General features: G+C 49.2%; 1 protein-coding gene across 5 annotated transcripts in view; it reads right to left on the bottom strand.

Moving 5' to 3' along the window:
• The window catches only part of LOC134933418 (matrin-3-like), a 274,209-nt gene that overhangs the window by 240,197 nt on the left and 13,403 nt on the right, over positions 1–20,609 (bottom strand). For all 5 annotated transcript variants that reach the window (XM_063928615.1, XM_063928614.1, XM_063928613.1 and 2 more), the window contains exon 2: positions 16,079–16,902. In XM_063928615.1, the coding sequence (XP_063784685.1) occupies positions 16,079–16,843 (765 nt within the window). In that variant the 5' untranslated portion in view covers positions 16,844–16,902. The remainder of the gene's footprint in view (positions 1–16,078; positions 16,903–20,609) is intronic.

Here is a 20,609-nt window from a genome sequence, read left to right on the forward strand (position 1 = left end):
AGCTGACAAATTTTGAACTACAGCTCCCCAACCTCAGACTCGCGTCAGTCGTTAGAATTATCCAATTCCAGGCGCCGAACCGTTTCCCTGCGGTTAGATTGTGTACTTTGAGCCACCAGAGTAGATACCCTGGCCCGTGGCAACAACCTCACCCTGTGGTGAATCTGCAGATGCGAGCCCGACCACTGTGCGGGCACATCCAGTTGAAAAGGACCCAAGTGAAATCTTCCGAACTGAAGCGCTTCAAAAGCCGCCACCATTGTGCCTAAGAGGCGAATGCACAAATGTACAGAGACTGTGCGTGGCTTGAGCACTAATTGTACCAGATGACGAATAATCTGTACTTTCTGTTCTGGTAGGTAAATTCTTTGATTTACTGTATCGAGAATCATACCTAGGAATCGAAGTTGTTGAGACGGAATTAGATGTGATTTCTTGAAGTTGACAATCCAACCGTGCTGAACTAGTACATTGTACGTTAGCAACGCATGTTGGAGGAGCATCTGTTGAGACGGAGCTTTGATGAGCAGATCGTCCAAGTACGGAACTATTATCACTCCCAGGGATCTGAGAGGAGCTATCATCACAGACATCACTTTGGTGAATACCCGAGGCGCTGACGAGAGGCCAAACGGTAGAGCCTGAAACTGGTAATGGTTCTGCCGTATCGCAAAACGCAAGAACCTCTGATGAGGTGGCCAAATCGGAATGTGTAAGTACGCATCCTTGAGATCTAGCGCAATCATGAATTCCTGTGGCTCTAAACCTGCAATTACTGACCGCAGAGAATCCATATTGAATCTGTAGTAAGTGACATACTGATTGAGACCCTTTAGGTTCAATATTGGCCTGACGGAGCCATCTGGCTTTGGTACCACAAACAGACTGGAATAATAACCCTGACCTTGTTGTACAGGGACCGGAATCAAAACGGCTGAATCCAGCAGGGACTGAATGGCAATTTGCAGAACCGCCCTCTTGTCGTCTGACAGAGGCAGTCCTGTTTTGAAAAACCACAGTGGCGGGAGACAGTCGAACTCTATTTTGTAACATTTTAACACTAAATTGCGGATCCACCCATCTGTGGATGTCTGAAACCATGCCAAATGGAACGTCCGAAGGCGTGCTCCCACAATTGGAGATCCGAGATGGGCTGGGAGCCTGTCATGCCACTGGCTTGTCGGTGACCTTAGCGTCCTGACAACTGGTGTTGGTTTGTTGGAAACCACGTCCTCGACCTCGTCTACCAGGTGTGGCTGTTCCTCTACCACGGCCTAGAAAGGGCTGAGGTCTAAAGGATTTGAACGCCGGGCCAGAGTATTTCCGTCTAGGTACCGTTGGAGGCAATGGTAGGAAAACAGATTTTCCTCCCGTGGCCTCAGAAATCCATTTGTCCAATTCAGGACCAAACAACTTCTCACCACCGTAAGGTAACGCCTCTATACCTCTTTTGACCTCTGCCTCCGCTTGCCAAGAACGCAGCCACAGTGCTCATCATACTGTAACTAGCGACGATGAAATGTGAGAAGTGAGCTGACAGACGTCAGTAGAAGCTGTACATAGATACTCAGCAGCTTCGCAAATTTGATCAGCAAGAAGTATAAGGTGATCGTCATGTAGGGCAGACGTGAGTTCTGTTATCCATGCAATTAGCGCCTTAGTGACCCAAATGCCAACCAACCCAGGTCCAAACAACACTCCTGCTGCTATATACATGGACTTTAGCATAGTTTCTATTTTACGGTCTGAAGGGTCTTTAAGCGTAGTAGCTGTTGGTACTGGTATGGTTAATTTCTTTGCAAGTTTTGACACAGACGAATCCACCATTGGCGGATTCTCCCATGTACATGTCACAGACTCTGGAAACGGGTAACTAGACTTAAATCTGCGAGGTATAGAAAACAGTTAATCTGGATTCATTCGTGTTTCTACTAACATCTTATTAAGAGATTCCGAAACAGGAAAACACATTGGAGATCTCTTTAGTTTAGTAAAGACAACTTCATCATTTGTCAGAGGCTCCTCAGTTTCCGTAAACTTCAGAGACTGACGCACCGCTCTGATAAGATTATCAATGCCTGGGCTGTCAAAATCTTCACTATCTGACTGCTGGTCTACTTCACCCTCCTCACCCTCATCTTGCGCAGTGAGGTCTGGCATAGAATAGTCAGAATGCAACATAGCAGAAACTGGTAAATTATAAAACAAATGAAATATATCCCTTCTACCCAAAATGGATTTGGACTTTTGGCAAGGCTGAGACGCCTCCGGTAGTTCTGGCGGTCTCAGCCGAGACTCAGATCTTGCCGCTTCCCGCTCTTGTCAAGCGGCGGCCAATTCTGATTGCAATCCAGCCATGACATCTGTTAGCATAGCCCGTGGAGGATTATAGAACAGAAGTGACAGAAAATAGATCACAATGCGCTAAGAGAGTGTGATAATAAGAATTTACTCACCGGTAATTCTATTTCTCGTAGTCCGTAGTGGATGCTGGGAACTCCGTAAGGACCATGGGGAATAGACGGGCTCCGCAGGAGACTGGGCACTATAAAGAAAGATTAGGTACTATCTGGTGTGCACTGGCTCCTCCCTCTATGCCCCTCCTCCAGACCTCAGTTAGGGAAACGGTGCCCGGAAGAGCTGACATTACAAGGAAAGGATTTTGGAATCCAGGGTAAGACTCATACCAATCACACCGTACAACTTGTGATAACCTTACCCAGTTAACAGTATGAACAACTGAGCATCACTCAACGGATGGCTCATAACAATAACCCTTTATTAAGCAATAACTATATACACGTATTGCAGAAAGTCCGCACTTGGGACGGGCGCCCAGCATCCACTACGGACTACGAGAAATAGAATTACCGGTGAGTAAATTCTTATTTTCTCTAACGTCCTAGTGGATGCTGGGAACTCCGTAAGGACCATGGGGATTATACCAATGCTCCCAAACGGGCGGGAGTGCGCGGATGACTCTGCAGCACCGAATGGGCAAACACAAGGTCCTCCTCAGCCAGGGTATCAAACTTGTAGAACTTAGCAAAGGTGTTTGAACCCGACCAAGTAGCAGCTCGGCAAAGCTGTAAAGCAGAGACCCCTCGGGCAGCCGCCCAAGAAGAGCCCACCTTCCTTGTGGAATGGGCTTTCACTGATTTTGGATGCGGCAATCCAGCCACAGAATGAGCCTGCTGAATCGTGCTACAGATCCAGCGAGCAATAGTTTGCTTTGAAGCAGGAGCACCCAGCTTATTGTGTGCATACAGGATAAACAGCGAATCATTCTTCCTGACTCCAGCCGTTCTGGTTACATAAATTTTCAAAGCCCGGACTACGTCCAGCAACTTGGGAGTCCTCCAAGTCCCGAGTAGCCGCAGGCACCACAATAGGTTGGTTCAAATGAAACAATGACACCACTTTTGGCAGAAATTGCGGACGAGTCCGCAATTCTGCCCTGTCCATATGGAAAACCAGATAGGTGCTTTTACACGACAAAGCCGCCAATTCTGACACCCGCCTAGCCGAAGCTAAGGCTAACAGCATGATCACTTTCCACGTGAGATACTTTAACTCCACAGTCTTAAGTGGTTCAAACCAGTGGGATTTCAGGAAACCCAACACCACGTTAAGGTCCCAAGGTGCCACTGGTGGCACAAAAGGGGGCTGAATATGCAGCACTCCCTTAACAAACGTCTGAACCTCAGGCAGTGAAGCCAGTTCTTTTTGAACGAAAATGGAAAGGGACGAAATCTGGACCTTTATGGACCCCAATTTTAGGCCCATAGTCCCCCCTGACTGTAGGAAGTGCAGGAATCGACCCAGCTGGAATTCCTCTGTAGGGGCCTTCCTGGCCTCACACCAAGCAACATATTTTCACCATATACGGTGATAATGTTTTGCTGTCACGTCCTTCCTAGCCTTTATCAGCGTAGGAATAACTTCATCCGGAATGCCCTTTTCTGTTAGGATCCGGCGTTCAACCGCCATGCCGTCAAACGCAGCCGCGGTAAGTCTTGGAACAGACAGGGCCCCTGTTGCAACAGGTCCTGTCTGAGAGGCAGAGGCCATGGGTCCTCTGTGATCATCTCTTGTAGTTCTGGGTACCAAGTCCTTCTTGGCCAATCCGGAACAATGAGTATTGTCCTCACACCTCTTTTTCTTACTATTCTCAGTATCTTGGGTATGAGAGGAAGGAGGAGGAAACATAGACAGACTGGAACACCCACGGTGTTACTAGTGCGTCCACAGCCATCGCCTGAGGGTCCCTTGACCTGGCGCAATATCTTTTTAGCTTTTTGTTGAGGTGGGACGCCATCATGTCCACCTGTGGCAGTTCCCATCGCTTTGCAATCTGCGTGAAGACTTCTTGAGGAAGTCCCCACTCTCCCGAGTGGAGGTCGTGTCTGCTGAGGAAGTCTGCTTCCCAGTTGTCCACTCCCGGAATGAACACTGCTGACAGTGCTTGCAAGTGATTCTCCGCCCAACGAAGAATCTTTGTGGCTTCCCCCATTGCCACCCTGCTTCTTGTGCCGCCCTGGCGGTTTACATGGGCGACCGCCGTGATGTTGTCTGACTGAACCATCACTGGTCGGTCTTGAAGCAGGGACTCTGCTCGACTCAGGGCGTTGTATATGGCCCTTAGTTCCAGTATATTTATGTGTAGACAAGTCTCCTGACTTGACCACAGCCCTTGGAAGTTTCTTCCCTGAGTGACTGCCCCCCATCCGCGGAGGCTTGCATCCGTGGTCACCAGGACCCAGTCCTGTATGCCGAACCTGCGGCCCTCAAGAAGGTGGGCACTTTGCAGCCACCATAGAAGAGACACCCTGGCCCTGGGGGACAGTGTGATAAGCCGATGCATCAGAAGATGCGATCCGGACCACTTGTCCAGCAGATCCCACTGAAAGATCCTCGCATGGAACCTGCCGAAGGGAATGGCTTCGTATGACGCCACCATCTTTCCCAGGACTCGCGTGCAGTGATGCACCGATACCCGTTTTGGTTTTAGAAGGTCCCTGACAAAAGTCACGAGCTCCTGAGCCTTCTCCTCCGGGAGAAACACCTTCTTCTGTTCAGTGTCCAGAACCATGCCCAGGAAGGTCGTAGGAATCAGCTGTGACTTTGGAATATTCAGAATCCAGCCGTGCTGTCGCAACACTTCCTGAGAGTGTGCTACGCTGATCAACAACTGCTCCCTGGACCTCGCTTTTATGAGGAGATCGTCCAAGTATGGGATAATTGTAACTCCTTGCTTCCGAAGGAGTACCATCATTTCCGCCATTACCTTGGTAAATATTCTCGGTGCCGTGGATAGGCCAAACGGCAACGTCTGCAATTAGTAATGACAGTCCTGTACCACAAACCTGAGGTACTCCTGATGAGGTGGATAAATGGGTACATGCAAGTAAGCATCCTTGATGTCCAAAGATACCATAAAATCCCCTTCTTCCAGGCTTGCAATGACCGCTCTGAGCGATTCCATTTTGAACTTGAACTTCTTCAGATAAGGGTTCAGGGATTTTAAATTCAGAATGGGTGTTACCGAACCGTCCAGTTTCGGTACCACAAACATTGTGGAATAGTAACCCCTTTCCTGCTGAAGGAGGGGAACCTTTACTATCACCTGCTGGAGGTATAGCTTGTGAATTGCCGCCAGCACTACCTCCCTTTCTATGGGGGAAGCTGGCAAGGCTGATTTGAGGTAACGGTGAGGGGGGGTCACTTCGAATTCCAGCTAGTATCCCTGAGATACAATTTGTATAGCCCAAGGATCCACCTGCGAGCGAACCCACTGGTTGCTGAAATTTCGGAGACGTGCCCCCACCACTCCTGGCTCCGCCTGTGGAGCCCCAGCGTCATGCGGTGGACTTAGTGGAAGCCAGGGAGGACTTTTGTTCCTGGGAACTAGCTGCATGGTGCAGCTTCTTTCCTCTACCCCTGCCTCTGGCAAGAAAGGATGCGCCTCTGACCTATTTGTTTTTTTGAGAACGAAAGGACTGCATTTGGTAATACGGTGCTTTCTTAGGCTGTGAGGAAACATGAGGCAAGAAAGTCGACTTTCCAGCTGTCGCTGTGGACACGAGGTCTGAGAGACAGTCCCCAAATAATTCCTCACCCTTATAAGGCAAAACCTCCATGTGTTTTTTAGAATCGGCATCTCCTGTCCATTGCCGAGTCCATAAGACCCTTCTGGCAGAAATGGACATTGCATTTATTCTAGAGCCCAGCAGGCAAATGTCCCTCTGGGCATCCCGCATATATAAGACGGCGTCTTTTATACGGCCCAGGGTTAGCAAAACAGTGTCCCTGTCCAGGGTATCTATCTCCTCTGACAGAGTATCTGTCCATGCTGCCACAGCGCTACACATCCAGGCCGAAGCAATAGCAGGTCTCAGTAGAGTACCAGAATGTGTATAAACGGACTTCAGGATAGCTTCCTGCTTCCTATCCGCAGGATCCTTTAGGGCGGCCGTATCCTGAGACGGCAGGGCCACCTTCTTAGATAAGCGTATCAGCGCCTTGTCTACCCTAGGGGAGGATTACCAACGTAACCTGTCCGTTGGCGGGAAAGGGTACGCCATAAGTAGCTTTTTGGAAATCACTACTTTCTTATCAGGGGAACTCCACGCTTCTTCACATAATTCATTTAATTCATGTGAAGGGGGGAAGTCACTGCCCGTTTTTTCTCCCCAAACATATACACCCTCTTGTTAGGGACAGGGTTATCCTCTGAAATATGCAATACCTCCTTCATTGCAATAATCATGTAGCGGATGGCCTTGGTCATCCTAGGCTGTAAATGTGCCTAATAATCGTCGACACTGGTGTCGGACCCAGTGTCGGCATCAGTGTCAACCATCTGAGATAGTGGGCGTTTACGAGACCCTGACGGCCTCTGAGTCGCCTGGTCAGGCACGGGTTGAGACCCCGGCTGTCCCAAGGCTGCAGCGTTATCAAACCTTCTATGTAAGGAGCTTACATTATCATTTAAGACCTTCCACATATCCATCCAATCAGGTGTCGGCCCCGACACCACATTTATTTGCACTTGCTCCGCCTCCACATAACCCTCCTCAAACATGTCGACACAGATGTACCGACACACTGCACACACACCGGGAATGCTCTGACTGAGGACAGGACCCCAACAAGGTCTTTGGGGAGACAGAGAGAGAGTATGCCAGCACACACCACAGCGCTATATCACCCAGGGATTTACACTATAATAGTGATTACCCAATAGCTGCTGATATTTTATATCTTTTGCGCCTAAATTTATATGCCCCCCTTCTTTTTCCCTTTCTGTACCTGGATACTGCAGGGGAGAGCCTGGGCAACTGCTTCCAGCGGAGCTGTGAAGAGAAAATGGCGCTGGTTAGTGCTGAGGACGAAGGCCCCGCCCCCTCAGCGGCGGGCTTCTGTCCCGCTTTCTATGTGTAAAAATGGCGGGGACTCGAACATATATACAGTCCCTGACTATATATGTCTATTCTTTTGCCAAAAAAAGGTATTAAATTGCTGCCCAGTGCGCCCTGCACCCTACAGTGACCGGAGTTTGCGGTGTGCTGTGGGAGCAATGGCGCACAGCTGCAGTGCTGTGCGCTACCTTAAGTGAAGACAGGAGTCTTCTGCCGCCGGTCTCGATGTCTTCTTGCTTCTGCTGTCTTCTGGCTCTGCGAGGGGGACGGCAGCGCGGCTCCGGGAACGGACGATCAAGGTCAGGTACCTGTGTTCGAACCCTCTGGAGCTAATGGTGTCCAGTAGCCTAAGAAGCGCAACCTAGCTTCAGTGAGTAGGTTTGCTTCTCTCCCCTCAGTCCCACGTAGCAGAGAGTCTGTTGCCAGCAGAAGCTCTCTGAACATAAAAAAACCTAACAAAATACTTTCTTTACTAGTAAGCTCAGGAGAGCCCACTAGGAGCACACAGCTCTGGCCGGGCACAGATTCTAACTGAGGTCTGGAGGAGGGGCATAGAGGGAGGAGCCAGTGCACACCAGATAGCACCTAATCTTTCTTTAGAGTGCCCAGTCTCCTGCGGAGCCCGTCTATTCCCCACGGTCCTTACGGAGTTCCCAGCATCCACTAGGACGTTAGAGAAAAAAATAAAACTGAATACGTTCACCACTTTTTTCTCCTCCACGTTTGCGTATGTGGATATATTCCTCATGTGCATGTAAGGAAATTAAAGAGAAAAATATGCCATATGGTGAAGCACAGTTTAATATATTAAAAACATATCACAATTTCCAACATCAACATTTAAAAAGCGCAAGTGCAATGTAATAGTAACAACGAGTGTGGGGAATCCTTCAGAGGCTGCAAAGTGAACAATCACCGGCTGGATGTAAGACTATTCGCAAGGAACAATCCTGACAGTGCATAAGTCCGTTAGATAGCCCGGGTTCCACAGACCACATATGCAGATGGCTCTCCTGTCGGTCCTTGGAGGCAGCGGACTAAGGACCGACAGAAGAGCCATCTGCATATGTATATCTGGCCAAGTGCAGTACAGGTGGCCAGTCCTATATGAAATATGATCCCAAATTCCCACTAACACCCCTGCGCCTCCGGTGGAGTAGAGATGTAGGACAGGAACGTTCTGGAATCACAAACAGGAAGAACAGGAAGCATGGTTAAAATGCCCCCCATGCCATGCTTACACTTATAATCACAGTACAGGTTATAAAAATTGTAAAAATAAGAATTTACTCACCGGTAATTCTATTTCTCGTAGTCCGTAGTGGATGCTGGGAACTCCGTAAGGACCTTGGGAATAGACGGCTCCGCAGGAGACTGGGCACATCTAAAGAAAGAATTAGGACTATCTGGTGTGCACTGGCTCCTCCCCCTATGACCCTCCTCCAAGCCTCAGTTAGGACACTGTGCCCGGAAGAGCTGACACAATAAGGAAGGATTTTGAATCCCGGGTAAGACTCATACCAGCCACACCAATCACACCGTATAACTCGTGATAGGAAACCCCGGTTAACAGTATGATAACAAAAGGAGCCTCTGAACAGATGGCTCGCAATAATAACCCGATTTGTATAACAATAACTATTTACAAGTATTGCAGACAATCCGCACTTGGGATGGGCGCCCAGCATCCACTACGGACTACGAGAAATAGAATTACCGGTGAGTAAATTCTTATTTTCTCTGACGTCCTAGTGGATGCTGGGAACTCCGTAAGGACCATGGGGATTATACCAAAGCTCCCGAACGGGCGGGAGAGTGCGGACGACTCTGCAACACCGAATGAGAGAACTCCAGGTCCTCCTCAGCCAGGGTATCAAATTTGTAGAATTTTGCAAACGTGTTTGCCCCTGACCAAGTAGCAGCTCGGCAAAGTTGTAAAGCCGAGACCCCTCGGGCAGCCGCCCAAGAAGAGCCCACCTTCCTTGTGGAATGGGCTTTTACAGATTTAGGCTGCGGTAGTCCTACCGCAGAATGCGCCAGCTGAATAGTGCTACAAATCCAGCGCGCAATAGTCTGCTTAGAAGCAGGAGCACCCAGTTTGTTGGGTGCATACAGGATAAACAGCGAGTCAGTTTTCCCGACTCCAGCCGTCCTGGAAACATACATTTTCAGGGCCCTGACTACGTCCAGTAACTTGGAATCCTCCAAGTTCCCAGTAGCCGCAGGCACCACAATAGGTTGGTTCAAGTGAAAAGCGGATACCACCTTCGGGAGAAATTGAGGACGAGTCCTCAATTCTGCCCTATCCATATGGAAAATCAAATAAGGGCTTTTATAGGACAAAGCCGCCAATTCTGACACACGCCTGGCTGAAGCCAGGGCCAACAGCATGACCACTTTCCACGTGAGATATTTCAAATCCAGAGTCTTAAGTGGTTCAAACCAATGTGATTTCAGGAACTCCAAAACCACATTGAGATCCCAAGGTGCCACAAAAGGAGGCTGAATATGCAGTACTCCCTTGACAAAAGTCTGAACTTCAGGCAGGGAAGCCAGTTCTTTCCGGAAGAAAATCGACAGGGCCGAAATCTGGACCTTAATGGATCCCAATTTGAGGCCCAACGTCACCCCTGTTTGCAGGAAATGCAGGAATCGACCCAGTTGAAATTTCTCCGTTGGGGCCTTCCTGGCCTCACACCACGCAACATATTTTCGCCAAATGCGGTGATAATGGTTCGCGGTGACATCCTTCCTGGCTTTGATCAGGGTAGGAATGACTTCCTCCGGAATACCCTTTTCCTTCAGGTTCCGGTGTTCAACCGCCATGACGTCAAACGCAGCAGCGGTAAGTCTTGGAACAGATAGGGCCCCTGCTGCAGCAGGTCCTGTCTGAGCGGCAGAGGCCAAGGGTCCTCTGAAAGCATCTCTTGAAGTTCCGGGTACCAAGCTCTTCTTGGCCAATCCGGAACCACGAGTATAGTTTTCACTCCTCGCCTTCGTATTATTCTCAGTACCTTGGGAATGAGAGGCAGAGGAGGAAACACAAACAGACTGGTACACCCACGGTGTTACTAGAGCGTCCACAGCGATCGCCTGAGGGTCCCTTGACCTGGCGCAATATCTTTTTAGCTTTTTGTTGAGGCGGGACGCCATCATGTCCACCTGTGGTCTTTCCCACCGGTGTACAATCATTTGGAAGACTTCTGGATGAAGTCCCCATTCTCCCGGGTGGAGGTCGTGCCTGCTGAGGAAGTCTGCTTCCCAGTTATCCACTCCCAGAATGAACACTGCTGTCAGTGCTAACACATGATTCTCCGCCCATCGGAGAATCCTTGTGGCTTCTGCCATTGCCCTCCTGCTTCTTGTGCCGCCCTGTCTGTTTACATGGGCGACCGCCGTGATGTTGTCTGATTGGATCAGTACCGACTGGTTCTGAAGCAGGGGCCTTGCTTGGCTTAGGGCACTGTAGATGGCCCTTAGCTCCAGAATATTTATGTGAAGCGAAATCTCCTGATCTGACCGCAGTCCTTGGAAATTTCTTCCCTGTGTGACTGCCCCCCAGCCCCGAAGGCTGGCATCCGTGGTCACCAGGAACCAGTCCTGTAATCCGAATCTGCGGCCCTCTAGTAGATGAGCCCTCTGCAGCCACCACAGCAGCGACACCCTGGTCCTTGCAGACAGGGTTATCCGCTGTTGCATCTGGAGATGGGACCCGGACCATTTGTCCAACAGGTCCCACTGGAAAGTCCTTGCGTGGAACCTTCCGAATGGAATTGCTTCGTACGAAGCAACCATTTTTCCCAGGACTCGTGTGCATTGATGTACCGACACCTGTCCTGGTTTTAGGAGGTCTGACTAGACATGACAACTCCTCGGCTTTTTCCACTGGAAGAAACACTTTTTTCTGGTCTGTGTCCAGAATCATTCCCAGGAACAGAAGACGTGTCGTCGGGACCAGCTGTGACTTTGGAATATTGAGAATCCAGCCGTGCTGTTGTAGCACTTCCCGAGAAAGTGCTACCCCCACTACCAACTGTTCTTTGGACCTCGCCTTTATCAGGAGATCGTCCAAGTACGGGATAATTAAAACTCCCTTCTTGCGAAGGAGTATCATCATTTCGGCCATTACCTTGGTAAAGACCCTCGGTGCCGTGGATAACCCAAACGGCAGCGTCTGGAACTGATAGTGACAGTCCTGTACCACAAATCTGAGGTACTCCTGGTGAGGGGGGTAAACGGGGACATGTAGGTACGCATCCTTGATGTCCAGGGAGACCATATAATCCCCCTCTTCCAGGCTCGCAATAACCGCCATGAGCGATTCCATCTTGAACTTGAACCTTTTGATATAAGTGTTCAAGGTTTTTAAATTTAAGATGGGTCTCACCGAACCGTCCGGTTTCGATACCACAAACATTGTGGAATAGTAACCCTTTCCTTGCTGAAGGAGGGGTACCTTGACAATCACTTGCTGTGAATACAGTTTTTGGATAGCCACCAACACTGCCTCCCTGGCAGAGGGAGTTGCTGGTAAGGCAGATTTTAGAAAACGGCGGGGGGGGGGGGGGACGTCTCGAATTCCAGCCTGTACCCCTTAGATACTACTTGAAGGGTCTAGGGATCCACCTGTGAGAGAGCCCACTGTGTGCTGAAATTTCTGAGACGAGCCCCCCACCGTACCCGGGTCCGCCTGTGAAGCCCCAGCGTCATGCTGTGGACTTAACGGACGCGGGGGAGGACTTTTGCTCTTGGGAACTGGCTGTATGCTGCAGCTTTTTCCCTCTACCTTTGCCTCTCGGCAGAAAGGACGCGCCTCGAGCCCTCTTGTGTTTTTGGGGCCGAAAGGACTGTACTTGATAATATGGTGCTTTCTTTTGCTGTGGGGTAGCTTGTGGCAAAAATGTCGATTTCCCAGCCGTAGCAACGAGGTCTGAGAGACCATCCCCAAACAGTTCTACCCCCTTATAAGGCAAAACTTCCATGTGCCTTTTTGAATCGGCATCACCTGACCACTGCCGAGTCCATAACCCCCTTCTGGCGGCAATGGACATTGCACTTATTTTTGATGCCAGCCGGCAAATATCCCTCTGTGCATCACGCATGTATAAGACAGCGTCTTTTATATGCTCTGTCAGCAAAATATTGTCCCTATCTAGGGTATCAATATTATCCAACAGGGAATCTGACCACGCAGCAGCAGCACTGCACATCCATGCTGATGCAATCGCTGATCGCAATATAATGCCCGTGTGTGTATATATAGCTTTTAGGGTAGCTTCCTGCTTTCTATCGGCAGGATCCTTTAGGGCGGCCGTATCCGGAGACGGTAGTGCCACCTGTTTTGATAAACGTGTAAGCGCTTTATCTACCCTAGGGGATGTTTCCCAACGTGACCTATCCTCTGGCGGGAAAGGGTACGCTGCCAAAAACCGTTTAGAAATTATCAATTTCTTATCGGGGGAAGTCCAGGCTTCCGCACACACCTCATTTAATTCCTCAGATGCAGGTAAAACTACTGGGAGTTTTTTCTCACCGAACATAATACCCTTTTTTGTGGTACCTGGGGTACTATCAGAAATGTGTAATACATTTTTCATTGCCTCAATCATGTAATGGGTGGACCTATTGGAGGGTACATTTGTCTCGTCGTCGACACTGGAGTCGGTATCCGTGTCGACATCTGTGTCTGCCATCTGAGGTAGCGGGCGTTTTAAAGCCCCTGATGACATTTGAGACTCTGGAACAGTCACAAGCTGAGTAGCCGGCTGTCCTATGTCGTCAAACCTTTTATGTAAGGAGCTGACACGGTCACGTAATTCCTTCCATAAGTCCATCCACACAGGTGTCGACCCTTCAGGGGGTGACAACACACTTACAGGCAATTGCTCTGCCTCCACATCATTTTCCTCATCATACATGTCGACACAGCGGTACCAACACACAGCACACACACAGGGAATGCTCTGACAGAGGACAGGACCCCACAAAGCCCTTTGGGGAGACAGAGGGAGAGTATGCCAGCACACACCAGAGCGCTATATACCACAGGAATATCACCTATAAGGTGCGTTTTCCCCTTATAGCTGCATATATATTATACTGCGCCTAAATTTGTGCCCCCCTCTCTTTTTTACCCTTTCTGTAGTGCAGGACTGCAGGGGAGAGCCAGGGAGCGATCCTTCCAGCGGAGCTGTGAGGGAAAATGGCGCCAGTGTGCTGAGGGAGATGGCTCCGCCCCTTTTTCGGCGGGCTTTCTCCCGCAATTTTAAGATTTCTGGCAGGGGTTTACACCTATATAGCCTCTGGGGCTATATATGGTGTCAGTTTGCCAGCCAAGGTGTTATTTATTGCTGCTCAGGGCACCCCCCCCCCCCAGCGCCCTGCACCCATCAGTGACCGCAGTGTGTGGTGTGCATGATGAGCAATGGCGCACAGCTGCAGTGCTGTGCGCTACCTTGGAGAAGACAGAAGTCTTCAGCCGCCGATTTTCCGGACCTTCTTGCTTCTGGCTCTGTAAGGGGGACGGCGGCGCGGCTCCGGGAACGGACGACGAGGTCGGGTCCTGTGTGCGATCCCTCTGGAGCTAATGGTGTCCAGTAGCCTAAGAAGCCCAAGCTACCACCACTTAGGTAGGTTCGCTTCTTCTCCCCTTAGTCCCTCGGTGCAGTGAGCCTGTTGCCAGCAGGTCTCACTGTAAAATAAAAAACCTAAATTATACTTTCTTTCTAGGAGCTCAGGAGAGCCCCTAGTGTGCATCCAGCTCAGCCGGGCAGAGAAATCTAACTGGGGCTTGGAGGAGGGTCATAGGGGGAGGAGCCAGTGCACACCAGATAGTCCTAATTCTTTCTTTAGATGTGCCCAGTCTCCTGCGGAGCCGTCTATTCCCCATGGTCCTTACGGAGTTCCCAGCATCCTCTAGGACGTCAGAGAAAACATATATAACCTGGGAATAATTTGTTTAATAACAAATCCTGTTCATAAAGGCTTAAGAGCCTATGCTGTTTTATAACCTATGCAGCGTTTGATATTGCTGCTGCTATGGGTATTTATCCCCCCCCCCCCCCCCCCCCTGCAGCTGCGTGTGCTGTGAGACTTCTCCCCCGCCACCTGTGCTCCATGTACCGCTGTCTAGTACATGGAGCCAGGGAACGTACAAATAACCGGGGCGCGTTGTAGAGGGAGCGGGTAGCGGGAGCGCGCTCCATAGAGCCGTGAAGCGGCGTGCGGCCGGCGCGGCTCTGAGCGGCTTAACAGCAATCAGCAACAGGCGGCTTACATAGCGGCGGGCTGCGCTTCACAAAACAGAGTCCCCACACAGCGGGGCAGCAGCGTGAGCTGACCGCCCCGTCCCCCAACATACCTGGACGCCTGTGGTGAGGGCTATGACGGAGCTTCTCTGCAAGCTCCGTCCAGCCTTTTTCTGCAGGTAGTCTGCACTTGGCTGTGAGGGTGCTCTGTAGTGAGGACAGACACGCCAGCAGCTGCTTCCACTATCCCGGACCCTCGCCTTTTGGAAGGGGGGGGGGGGGAGGGATGTGGATAAAATGAAAAAGAAAAATCAAAAATCAAATAAAAATATATTAAAAATAAGTGTGGAAGCTCCACACAAGCCTGTTGCTACGTCGAGCACAGAAAAAACACTGAGGTACTCTGGGATACGGAGGGGTGGAGAGTTCTAAATTTAAATATTCAGTGCCCTGTTCCTGCAGAAGCCGTCCATATCCCAAGAGTACTCCAGTGACCCCTAGTGGATGAAAAAGAAACTATGTGCAGCCTTGGAACCTTAACCAGCCATGGCAGAACCTGTCCCCCAGTCAGACTCACACACAGTAATAGGCAGCAAGGAGGGGGGAGTAGCAAAGGAGTATCAGGCACTGTTAATAAACTGTAAGTGCCTCACAACCTCCTAGTATCCCACCAACACCCCACTGTAACTGCTCACTATTGCAGCGTTAAGATGGCCACTGCGCCGCCCCCCCAGTTATGGCGCCAAATTCAAACTTGCACAGGCGCTTGTGTGCATCCCCCGCCGGGAGGCAATGCAAGCACACGCCGCACGCAGCGGTGTCCGGCCATCTCCGGAGAGCTCAGCGTCTCCTTCAACCTGGGGAACCCAGCTGCGATGGGACTCAACCGGCAGCACCCACGGTGCAGACTAGCAGTGGCAGAGCTGCCAGTCTGTGAAGACAGAAGAAAATAAAAAAAATTTTAATCTTCAGAGCAATGCCAAGAGTGTCCATCTCTCTTGGGCACAAAACAAAGACTGGCTTGGAGGGAGGACATAGTAGGGGAGGAGCTAGCCACAGTGTTAGAGTTTTAAAGTGCCAGCTCCCAGTTACTGCCTACTATATCTACATTGTGACTGCTCTCCAGTGTCCCCTAGTGGATGAAGGAGAAAATAACTGCATTATTTGGGAGTCAGAAGGAGAGAAACCTCTGAGGATAGAGATTTGTGACAAATTACTGTTATTTGGCAGATGATAGCAGGCGTGTGAAAAAGTATACCTTTTTTTGTACACTACAAGCTTGAAGAAAATTATTAATTTTAAGTTTTTCTTAAAAGGCAGAAATAACCACTTTAAGTGTTTTGTACAACCAAATACAATCATCATGAGACTTGAGAATTCAAACCGATAATGGAGCTAGGAATAACTCACCTGCTGCGAAATAATTTTTACATCACAGAGAGAACAGATATAAGGAAAGCCTTTGGGTGGCGCTCCATGGAAATCATCAATCTTTCTATCGGAAGGCATTCCTTTGGTCTTCTCATGCATAGATCTTTCTTGTGACTGGCTGAAGCCCATGGGTTTATAGTCATTATCAACCTTATGAGAGGGCGCATCAGATCGGAAACTCTCTTTTCTAAGCCTCTCTCGTTCTCTTAACCGGCCCTCAAACTCAAGTCTGTCGCGATAAGCAGGATCTTCAGAACGGCTCCCATGGCCGTAGTCAACCACCGTGTCAAGACCGGATGAGCGATCATTAAAATGATCTCTTCTGAAGGGTCTTGTGTCATCACTAGAAACTCTCAATGGCTCGCGAGAAGGCCCCGCTCTCAAATTTTGCTTAGCCGTATCTTCTGACCTCCTCCTCTTAAGATCCAGAATGATCTGTGGCAAATTTTTAGGAGTGATCTTTTCCAGAGGATAGCGACTCAATAAATCCAAATCCTCGGAAGAAAGACCAAAGCTGGCCAAAACCTCACTGGTCTCATCAGGTGTGATCCCGGGCCGAGAAGATGAAGGGGGAGCAGGTCTGTTACCGTGGCCAAATATAGGCGGCATGCCATGAGAGCCTTGATGACTAAACTTAGAGGTAGAACCTGGGTTCATCAGTCCAAGATTGGACGGTAGGTTTAAGGATGGATTGGCTGAGAGAAGACCCATTCCTGAAGAGTCATGTGTGTGATGGGAAGTCATCTCTAAATCTCGGCTTAAGGATGGATGCGAAAACGACTTGGACACTGTAGTACTAGTCTCTGGTTCGAGAAAAAAGCAAATAAAAAAAAACAGCAAATAAAAATGAGAATGTCCCACAACAAATACAAAAAAAATAAAAAAAAATGTACACACATATCTATATATACACACACGTGTGGTAACTATAAAGACAGCGTGAGAGATTCTCTTTACAAATCAGAAAGACCAAACAACTCTGTACAAAAACAAGTGATTTTAGTCAAACACAAGTTGGGATACCATTGTAGAAAAAAGAAGGGGGAGGGAGGTTAACCATTTCTAAACACACAACAGTTCCCCAAACTTTCTAGTAACAACTGAAGAGTTGGTGACTGGATAATAATCAGAGTGGAAGATGGAGGGCAAAGATTATCTGGAATGCTGAACATGACATGTAACATTAATAGGATTTTGATAACCTACCGGTAAATCCTTTTCTCCTAGTCCGTAGAGGATGCTGGGGACGACATCAAGACCATGGGGTATAGATGGGATCCGCAGGAGACATGGGCACTCTAAAGACTTTTCATTGGGTGTGAACTGGCTCCTCCCTCTATGCCCCTCCTCCAGACCTCAGTTGTAGGAACTGTGCCCAGGGAGACTGACATTTCGAGGAAAGGAATTACTTAACTAGTGGTGAGATATCTACCAACTCACCCTGAACCATGCCACACACATGGCATTCAACAACAAAACACACGCCGACAGGCATGAACTAATTGCAGCAACATGCTGAAACCAAGATAACACAACTTGTGTAAATCTAATAACTAAACTGCAGGTAAAGTACGCACTGGGACGGGCGCCCAGCATCCTCTACGGACTAGGAGAAAAGGATTTACCGGTAGGTTATCAAAATCCTATTTTCTCATACATCCTAGAGGATGCTGGGGACGACATCAAGACCATGGGGTCTATACCAAAGCTCCAGTACGGGCGGGAGTGCGGATGACCCTGCAGCACCGATTGACCAAACTTTAGGTCCTCATCGGCCAAGGTATCAAACTTGTAGAATTTAGCAGATGTGTTTGATTTAGCAGATGTGCTCGGCAAAGTTGTAATGCCAAGACCCCCCGGGCAGCCGCCCAGGATGAGCCCACCTTCCTAGTGGAGTGGGCCTTTACAGACGTCGGTAACGGCAATCCAGCCGTAGTATGAGCTTGCTGATTCGTATTTCTAATCCAACGTGCAATAGTCTGCTTGGAAGCAGGACAGCCAATCTTGTTGTGATCATACAGGACAAACATAGCCTCTGTTTTCCGTATACGAGCTGTTCTAGCAACATAGATTTTCAAAGCTCCAACCACATCTAGAGACTTTGAATCCGTGAATGTGTCAGTAACTACTGGCACCACAATAGGTTGGTTTATGTGAAAAGCAGAAACCACCTTTGGAAGAAAATGTTGGCGAGTTCGCAACTCTGCCCTATCTTCATGGAAAATCAGGTAAGGGCTCTTGTGAGACAAGGCCCCCAATTCAGACAACTGCCTTGCGGATGCCAATGCCAAAAGCATCACCACTTTCCAAGTGAGGAACTTCAACAATATCTCTTGTAGAGGCTCAAACCAATCCGCTTGAAGGAACTGCAACACCACATTAAGGTCCCATGGTGCCGCTGGAGGCACGAATGGAGGCTGGATGTGCAGGACCCATTTCACGAAGGTCTGAACCTCTGGAAGAGGCGCAAATTGTTTTTGGAAGAACACTGACAAGGCCGAAATCTGGACCTTGATTGATACCAATCGTAGGCCTGCCACAACACCATCCTGCAAAAAATGGAGAAAATGTCCTAAGTGAAACTCTTCCATAGGAGCTTTCTTGGATTCACACCAAGACACATTTTCTCCAAATACGGTGGTAATGTTTTGACGTTACTCCCTTTCTGGCCTGAATAAGGGTGGGGATGAGCTCCTTAGGAATACCCTTCCTGGCTAGGATACGGCGCTCAACAGTCATGCCGTCAAACGTAGCCGCGGTAAGTCTTGGTACACACGGCCCCTGCTGCAGCAGGTCCTCCAGAGGAGGAAGAGGCCGAGGATCTCCTATGAGTAACTGCTGAAGATCTGGGTACCAAGCCCTTCTTGGCCAGTCTGGGGCAATGAAGATTGCTCGAACCCTTGTCTTTCTTATGATCCTGAGTACTTTTGGGATCAGCGGAAGTGGAGGGAAAACATACACTGACGGAAACACCCACTGGGTCACCAGTGCATCCTGAGGGTCTCTCGACCGGGAACATTATCTCTGAAGCTTCTTGTTGAGACGCCATCATGTCTATTTGAGGAACTCCCCAAAGACTTGTCACCTCTGCGAAGACTTCTTGGTGGAGGCCCCACTCTCCTGGATGGAGATCGTGTCTGCTGAGGAAGTCTGCTTCCCAGTTGTCTACTCCCGGAATGAATATTGCCGACAGAGCTTGTAGATACGGATGGTCTAATGGTTAGCATTACTGCCTCACAGCACTGAGGTCATGGGTTTGATTCCCACCATGGCTCTACCTGTGTGGAGTTTGTATATTCTCCCCGTACTTGCGTGGGTTTCCTCCGGGTACTCCCGTTTCCTCCCACATTCCAAAAATATACTGGTAGGTTAATTGGATCCCAACAAAATTAACCATAGCGGTGAATGAGTGTGCGTATACATGTGGTAGGGAATATAGAGTGTAAGCTCCACTGGGGCAGGGAGTGATGTGAATGGCCAAATATTCTCTGTAAAGCGCTGCAGAAAAAGTGTGCGCTATATAAATAACTGATAATAAATAAATAATAGATGTTTTTTCTGCCCAGCGGAAGATTTTTGTCGCCTCTGCCGCTCTGCTTTACGTTCCGCCCTGCCTGTTTATGTATGCGACTGCTGTTACATTGTCTGCCTGGATCTGCACGGGACGGTCTTGAAGAAAATGTACCGCTTGTTGAAGGCCGTTGTAAATGGCTCTCAATTCCAGCACGTTTATGTGAAGGCAGGCTTCCTGTTGTGACCAATGTCCCTGGAAGTTTTCTCCCTGAGAGACTGCTCCCCAGCCTCAGAGCCTTGCATCTGTGGTTACTAGGACCCAGTCCTGAATCCCGAACCTGCGTCCCTCTAGCAGGTGAGAGCTGTGCAACCACCCCAGGAGCGAAATCCTGGTTTTTGACGACAGGATTATTTTTCTGTGCATGTGTAGGTGTCACCCTGACCACTTGTCCAACAGGTCCCACTGGAATACTATGGCATGGAACCTGCCAAACTGTATGGCCTCGTAGGCCGCCACCATCTTCCCCAACAGCCGAATGCACTGATGGATCGACACACTTGATGGTTTCAATATCTGTTTTATCATTTTCTGGATTTTCAGAGCCTTTTCCGGCGGAAGAAATACTCTCTGAACTTCTGTGTCCAAAATCATCCCAAGGAAAGACAACCTTGTCGTCGGTTCCAACTGTGACTTTGGGTAATTTATTATCCACCCGTGTTGTTGGAGTATTGACAGGGCGAGGGATATGTTTTGTAATAACTGCTCCCTGGATCTCACCTTTATCAGGAGGTCGTCCAGATAAGGGATTATATTGACTCCTTTTTGACGAAGGAGGACCATCATCTCCGCCATCACCTTAGTGAATACCCTCGGCGCCGTGGAGAGACCGAAAGGTAACATCTGGAACTGGTAATGGCAATCCTGAACCGCAAATCTCAGATAGGCCTGGTGAGGAGGATAAATGGGAACATGCAGGTAAGCATCCTTGATGTCTAC

Source organism: Pseudophryne corroboree, chromosome 6, assembly GCF_028390025.1.
Source record: "Pseudophryne corroboree isolate aPseCor3 chromosome 6, aPseCor3.hap2, whole genome shotgun sequence".
Taxonomy (NCBI): domain Eukaryota; kingdom Metazoa; phylum Chordata; class Amphibia; order Anura; family Myobatrachidae; genus Pseudophryne; species Pseudophryne corroboree.